The sequence below is a fragment of the Giraffa tippelskirchi genome, chromosome 3 (genome assembly GCF_054371585.1).
Source record: "Giraffa tippelskirchi isolate mGirTip1 chromosome 3, T2T-mGirTip1v1.2.pri, whole genome shotgun sequence".
Lineage (NCBI taxonomy): Eukaryota > Metazoa > Chordata > Mammalia > Artiodactyla > Giraffidae > Giraffa > Giraffa tippelskirchi.
In genome coordinates this window covers 109,542,658-109,550,294 of record NC_137277.1, presented here as the reverse complement: position 1 = coordinate 109,550,294, position 7,637 = coordinate 109,542,658, and the positions used below count along the sequence as shown (strand labels likewise).

Here is a 7,637-nt window from a genome sequence, read left to right as displayed (position 1 = left end):
CTTGCCACCCATTCGAGCCCCACCGCCCAGCAGGCCCAGCAGGCCGGACGACGAGGCCTCGCGGTAAAGAGCCTCCGTCCGCCCCGCCTCCTCGCCCTCCTGCCGGCCCCGCCCTCGCTCTCTTACCCCTCCCCCGCTCCCGCCTCGCTTCCCCGACAATCTCCTCGCGCTCACGGCCCGGCACGCGCGCTGCGCCCGGCCGCCGCCGCCGCCGCCGCTACCGCCGCCGCCGCCGCCGCCGCCGCCGCCGCCGCCGCCGCCGCCGCCGCCGCCGCCGCCGCCGCCGCCGAGCGTTCCTTCGCCGTGCCTGGCTTCCAGCTTCGGGCCGGAACCGGAAGTCTAGGGGGCGGGGCCGGCGGAGGCCAGGGGACCGAAAACGCGGCCGAGCCTGGAGCCCGGAGCCGGAGCCAGAGCCTGGACCAGAACTTGGCCGCCGCCTGCACCACCGCAGCCGCCCGCCGCTGCTTCTCCGCGCCACCGCCGCTGTCTCGGCCGCCACCGCCGCGAGCTCGGCCGCCAGTGGTCCGCGGACTTTGGGTGTCCGGGTTGAAGGTCGGTCCGGACGTCGGACCCAGCTCGATTCCCGGACTGTCCAGGCGGCAGCGGACGCCGCCGCCTCCTCGTCGCTTCAGCCTGGCGTTTTGTTCGGAGAGACCCGAGAGGCGAGCGGAGCTGACAGTGATTTTGACAGTGATTTAAACCCGCTTTTGTTGTTGTTGGCTTTTCGTTGTTTGGTTTTGTGTGTTGTGCTTGTGTGTGGCGGTTTTTTCCCCCCGTGGTGCATTTTTTTTTTATTGTTGTGCTCGCTCTTTTTATTTTTTTATTTCTTTTTCTCTTTTTTTGACCCCGTGAACGTTTTTTTGGTCGGGGCTTCCGAATATGTTTTATGACGGTTGATTTTACACCAGGAGGTTTGTCTCCGAGGAAGACCCAGGGAACTGGATATCTAGCGAGAACTTCCTACGGCTTCCCCGGCGCCTCGGGAAAATGGGAGCTGCTGCAAAGTTGGCGTTTGCCGTCTTTCTTATCTCTTGTTCTTCAGGTAGGTGCATGGAGCGCGGCGCGGCGCGGCGGGGCTGTCGCCGCTGCCGGAGGCCGCGGTTGTTGTCGGGTCGGCGAGCTCCAGCGGAGCCTGGGGAGGTTTCCCCACCCCGAGCCCCTCGGCTGCCGCCCCCCCCTCCCCGGGCTGATTATGATCTGGAAACCTCCATGAATTTTTCTCTTTTCGAGTTTGGTTGGCGACTGATAAGAGTGACTGCTCTGTTGTTGTGGAAGTGAGAAAGTCATGGTTTGTGGCCGTAACGCTGAATGACAGCGCTGGTTGGCTTGCAATTAAGCCGCAAATACCACAAGTGACAATTTATGCAAAGCTTTGAGACCTGAAAGGCGTATTCCAAAACGTCCTTTTAGTGTGTCATATTCCAAAAATAAGGGTGTTTTGTTGTTGTTGTTTGTTTGTTTGCTTGATTTTTAACGTCTTTTAATCAGTGCTTCAGTGACTATCACAGCAGATCAAGTCAGTTGCTACTTAATTTTGACCGTGAGAAACAATGCATTGTATCAGCAATTTCATCTTGGTGTCCCCTCACGTTTTCTGCAACTTCAGTGTCCAGCAGTGTTAAAAATAGTTGTAGTTGTTGTTGTTGGAGTATTAACAATAACCCAGTGCAGAAGAGGTATGCCACTGTGTGTTGCTAATGTGCTGGCTTTCAACCACCATTTATGTGCTCTTTTCTGGCATAGATTTTGCTTACCTACGGAATACTTATTTTAAACGCGTTGTGTTGGAGCATTGTTTTCGGTTTAGAACAGCCCATTTGAAATTGTACGTACTGTCAGGTACACTGTAGTCATAAAATGGGTTTTGGCCCAGGATTGGAAGAAGAATTTGGCCCATTTATATTTGAAATTTTGATTTTGTGAGAACGTTCTGTGGTTGCAACCAGTGGTTGGAAAACTATCTAGGCTTTTGTATTTGAAATTCTGTAAATGAATACAGCATCTAGCTCAAAGGTGTGCAGATGTACATAAGAGGAGAGTTAGTTTGTAGATGAAACAATTTTAAAGTGGCAGGGGATATATTTATCATAAAATTCAATATTCAGTTACTATGTTGTGAGATAGAATTATAGGGGGACAACGAATTGACAGGTTTCATGGCCATGTCTTTATCTCGTTTGTCACAGGGAAATTAGAGGGTGGTAGTCTTTTCTTTGTGTACCTCTGTGGTGTGTGTGTGTTTGTGTGTGTGTGTGTCGGTGTCCGTCCATCCTCCCTGCTCCCTTTTTTAATAGAATCTTTTGTAATGTATAGAATTTGCTGAATGGTACATTTCCTTGTGGTTAATAAATGGATAAAGTCTAGTCTTATGTCTGTAGTGGTATTGATCAGTTCCGGGTGGGCTGAATGTGTTTGTGAAATGGCGATCATTGCCAGAGATTAACCAAAAGAATCATGTCTGTTTAAATGGAAGAAGGAACATGCTTAAGGCAGGCTGACGGTTCTTTTTGTGCAGGGTTTGGGGAGGAAGATAAACAATGGTATCTCTGAAATGAATGAATACTGGATAGCATTAAACCTCTTGCTTTTTGTGACATAACTTAACCATGTAGTTTTTATTTTTCCTGTAGTACTCTTCCTCCTCTGCCCCTATATGTTCTGGTTGGTGGACTCCTCTTATGCATATCCCTTTTTCTGATCTCCTGCCCTTGAGGAGGGGCATCATGGCCACTGACCAAGGAATTGTGGACATTATTCCCTCCCAAACCCACCGGAGTCACACTAATTGTTGAAGGAGGCTATTCTTGAGCAGTCTCAAGGTATTACTTCTGGAAAAGCAGGCTGTCGCTACAGATCTTACAGCTTCCTCTGCTTGGCTTGGGAGTAAAAAAGAATTGAGCATTAGTTTCTTGTAGGATTATTTTCACTGAGTCAGGAGGTTAATAGGGCTAAAATTTTCCAATAAAGTAATTTTGTTACTAGAGAGTACATATATATTGCACTTACATTAAACTAATTAAGTATTGTTGAATAGGTTTTTAAAAAAATCCTAGTTTAAAGTGTAATTCTGTTGAAGATAATTGAAATAAATCTTAAAGACTTTAATCCATATTTATACATGAAGATTTTTAAATACTTAAAATGTCTGATTTTTTAAAAGGTCTTTTGTTACGCATCAGATGCACTCTCAAAGAGGATTATTTTTTTTTTTTTCTAATTGATTTTTCTATGTAATATTTAATCTGGCCTGCTGGAAGTATGAGGATGGCTATCTTTATGAGAAAACATTTCCAAAGTTGTTTTTTTGTTTGTTTGTTTATGGATATTTGATTTTTTAAAAATCAAATGAAGAATAATAGTGAAGAGCAGTGAAGAGTGTTTAGGATGGATGTTTACTGTTCTCTAATATTTTGTGGACTTGGATTTTTCATTTTCCATCCCATTGTGTAGATACTGGAGACTGATTATGTGGACTGTTCCTCTAGGATATGGCCAAGTGTATAATTTACTCCTTTCATTCTGGGGGAAATATTTTTGAGTTTTGCCCTCATCCTGAAATGCCTTCAGATTCCTTTTGATTTTGAATGTTTTCATTGCACTTATCCTTACTCAGCTTCTGTTTCAAAACACAAATATACTTCTTAGTTATTTTGTTTTAAAAGCATCGTGGTTAATTTGTATCATTCTCCAAATTTGTTGAAATAGGAAGAGTTTAATACTTGCTGTAGTGTTTAGGTTTATCCTCTCTAGAGTGATGCAGCTATTGTGGTATTTGAGTTGCATTGAATAAGCTGAGAATTCCTTTGGATTCTGTGGAAACTGAAGCAGTCTGGTCTATATATTTAATGAAATAAGAAATGGAGATAAAGTAGTTGTGTGCATTTTCTTCTGTTCAGCATGGCAATACCGTGTGGGTGTGCGTGGATATGTGCATGTATGTGTGATTGGAGGGGTCATTGGAGTACAGTGAATCTTCTGGAACTCTTCTGAACTTTGACTAACAAGTGATAGATATTAAATGCTTTTGTTTTCTATAAGGCAGAATCTCTTAAATATAGTCTGTGATCAGATTCAAATATATTATCTTGGAACATTAATACCAGAAGAAAAACAAAACAGCACCCTCTCTTCAATTCATTTTTTTCTGCTTATAAGCCAGTAGTTCTCAAGCTTGGGTGACTTTTGCTCCCCAGCCGGCAGCTTTTCCCCAGGGGCCCTTTGGAGACATATTTGGCTGTCACAGCTGTGGGGGAGGAGGAGAGGGTGTGCTACTGGCATCTAGTGGGTAGAGGACGGGGATGCTGCTAATCATCCTGTGATGCACAGGACAGCCTTGCACAACAAAGAATTATCTGGCTGAGAATGTCAGTAGTGTTCAGGGTGAGAAGCCCTATTCTAAATTCTTAATTTTAAAAAGCGTTAGTAAATTTGTAAAAGGTCTCTGCTGTCCCTCCCACAGTTAGTCATCTAAATTTTACAAGTACATGGCATTTTTGATCTCCAGGTGACCTTGTATTGAGAGTTTTCATTTTTTCATTATCTTTAAAAATTAGAATTACTAGGAGAATAGACTATAGGTATATACGTTATTTTATCCTATTGTACTTTAATAAAAATACTTTTGCTGACTGTTACGAATAAACTTTCTCCAATCATTTGTCACGATGGAGTACTTTTGAAGACTGTATATTCATGGATATGAAGAGTGATTGGTCAAGGTATCAAGTTTAATTGTTTTTGCTTTTGATCCAGTAGTTTCTTTGCTCTTAATAATCATCTTTAAGACTGTTTCCTCCTATCCTTATTGAAATCACCGAATGATGTGGTGACAGCAGAGGTGTGAGAGAGAGAGGAGGAGGAGGAGGAGGAAGGGAGGGTGACAGAGGGAGAAGAAAAGAGATGGATTAATATGATGCCTGAAAGTTTTGTAAGTTTCATATGGAAGAAATATTTTCACTATTACATCTTCCTTGAATGGAAAAACTGAATTTACACCTTGAGTTTTTTTTTTTTTGAAAGAATATTTCCTTTATCTAGCAAATTTTTAATTGTAAAAAACTTTTAAAGTGATTTCTTAATTACATAATTTTCTTGAGAATCTGTTATCTGGATTTTGGTTACCATTAGACTCATTTAGGCTATACTACTAAGTAATATTCTATGATCTATTGCAGACCCTTGTCCTTTTTGAGGTTAAAATTTGACCATAATTAATAAGTGCTTACCTTGTTTTGAACTCTGGTTTTAAGGAAGTTAGCCAGCTAGGATAAGAATTACAGTGAAGTACTTAAAGTAAATAGTGCTATACACCACAGAGAGGAAAAATTCGGAAGTTGCTCTCACAAAAAAAGCATGCAAATAAATCTCATACTCTTTGTAACACACCTCCCTAGACATATCTCTGGTACTAGCTGAAATTTTCATCTTTTGTGTCCATTGGACTCATTGTTTCATGAAAAGTAAAGCATAACTCAACCAAATGAGATTTTAGTAATCTTTGAATTGTCTCTTCAGATGCTAAAACCCTTTTATCGCTTTTTGACTTTTGTCATTACTCTCATTTTTCATCTTTGGTGTCTCATAAATCTGTGACTCAAATTTGTCTTTTCATGCTCCCTAATGTTGCCATTGTCCTGGTGCCGTTCAGTCAGTTAGGCAAGGTTGGCAACATTTGATACTAAGGTTACTAGTATTCCTCAGTTTTATTCCATATTCTGTAACTTATCATTTCTTCCATTCCTTTTCATTGTGATTTCCCTTTCTACTTTCCTCTCTTGTTTATCTTCTCTGTTGCCCCTGTACTGTAGGCTGCTTACTTGTGGAACCTACTCAGTTACTTAGTATCAAGGGTGGCTCAAGAGGGCTCAGCTTGGTTTAAATGAAAACAGATCAGATTTAGATTGCTTGAGAATTGACCAGATAGTCTTTTCTACTGTTCTTTTCATTTGTTGGTTTCTGGAATACTGCACACACTTGGGACTGGTGTTACTCTCTTGAAATCAAATGGCTTGAACGTTAGATTGCTCTTATTCACATACCTTTTTAATATTCTGTTTTTCTTTAACTCGTGCTGTTTTCAAAAAGTCTATCTCTTGTTACTATTCATTCATCATCTTTGTTTAAGCCAAAATTTGACCAGACCAGAAAGTAGTATTTTTTGCCATAGCTGGGACCACATTACACTTCCTCTGTGGTAGATTTAATTGTTAGGTTATAATAGTCATGTCTAGACAGAACATTGATTTCAAATCGACTATTGAACATGAAAGTTCCAGGAATAATGTATAGAGGAAGGAGAAAAAGTCAAGAAGGTAGGAAAACTGCAGATAGCAGTAGACTTTCTGTCGTTCTCCCACTGGATTTGTGTTAGTCACTTTCACAAATGCAGCACATCTAGTGATCATGGTTTGTTTAATAAAGGGACCTGAAAGGAATGTGTTGTTGTTTCTGAGGTTGGATTTCTTAAACTATTAGCATGGTGAGTTAAGAGGGGAAGATGGGACGATGGGAGGTTCTTCTGGATACTGGACAAGAAAGTGGTTGTGGTGGTCAGTAGACTAGAGTTCTGGTGCCAGCACTGCCACTGTCATTTCTGTCACCTGAACTTGTTATAGTACCTTTCTGGCTATAACTAATTTCCCTGCCACTAATTCCTCCCCCAGTCCAACCACATAGCTGTCAGATTAGCCTCATTAAAAAATGTCTGAATATGTCACTCCTGCTTAAAACCTTTCCCTTGTCACCTTTAGCATAAAATCTAAAGTCTTTAGACTGGCATACAAAGTCCTTTATCACTTAAATCCTGCCTCTTTTCTCTAAAAGCAGGTAAAGAATCTCCCTGCGGTGCAGGAGACACCAGAGACATTAGTTCGATCCCTGGGTCGGGAAGATCCCCTGGAGAAGGAAATGGCAACCCGCTCCAGTATTCTTGCCTGGAGAATCCCATGGACGGAGGAGCCTGACAGGCTACAATCTGAAGGGTCACAAAGAGTCAGATGTGACTGAGCAACTAAGCACAGAGAGAATAAGGGTATAGGCTCTAGAGTTTGACTTTCTTGCTTTACCTTCTCATTTCACGACTTAACTTTGGGCAGATCACTTCACCTTTTGTGCTTCAGTTTTGTCATCTACAAAATGGGAATATTAATAGTGCCTACCTCACATAGTGGTTTGCAGATGAAATGTCACATAAATGCTAGGTATTCTGCTGTGGCTCCTTTTTAGCATGTGCCCTATACTCCAGGTATACAGACTCAACATATGGTTTCCTGAATGTGTCATTCTTTATTGTATATTAGTATGGTACCTTTGTACATGTTATTTCTTCCTCCTTTACCTGTTTAACTCCTTGTTTGTAAGACTGATAAGTACCACTTCTTCAAAAAAAACATTTCTCTGCCACTTAACCTAGAGTGAATTAGTTAATTTCTGTTCTTTATAAATGACTTTGATTCCAGTAATTACTCTTAATGTTTGCTTGCATATATGTAGTATAGGCTTTGAGCTCTTTGAAGACATCTTCTCTTTATGTACAGACTCACACCTAGAACCTGATATCCAGTATGTGCTTAGCAAATGTTTACTTGAATGAATGAAGGGAAATGTTTTTATTTCTGGGCCTGAGTTTTCCTTTTATG

The 7,637-nt window shown here is 41.7% G+C and overlaps 1 protein-coding gene across 1 annotated transcript in view; it reads left to right on the top strand.

Moving 5' to 3' along the window:
* The first annotated feature begins 348 nt into the window (after window positions 1-348).
* The window catches only part of ACVR2A (activin A receptor type 2A), a 93,512-nt gene continuing 86,223 nt past the window's right edge, over window positions 349-7,637 (top strand). Inside the window, exons 1-2 of the mRNA XM_081580546.1 lie at window positions 349-662; window positions 909-1,042. Coding sequence (XP_081436672.1) covers window positions 988-1,042 — 55 coding nt within the window. The 5' untranslated portion in view covers window positions 349-662; window positions 909-987. The remainder of the gene's footprint in view (window positions 663-908; window positions 1,043-7,637) is intronic.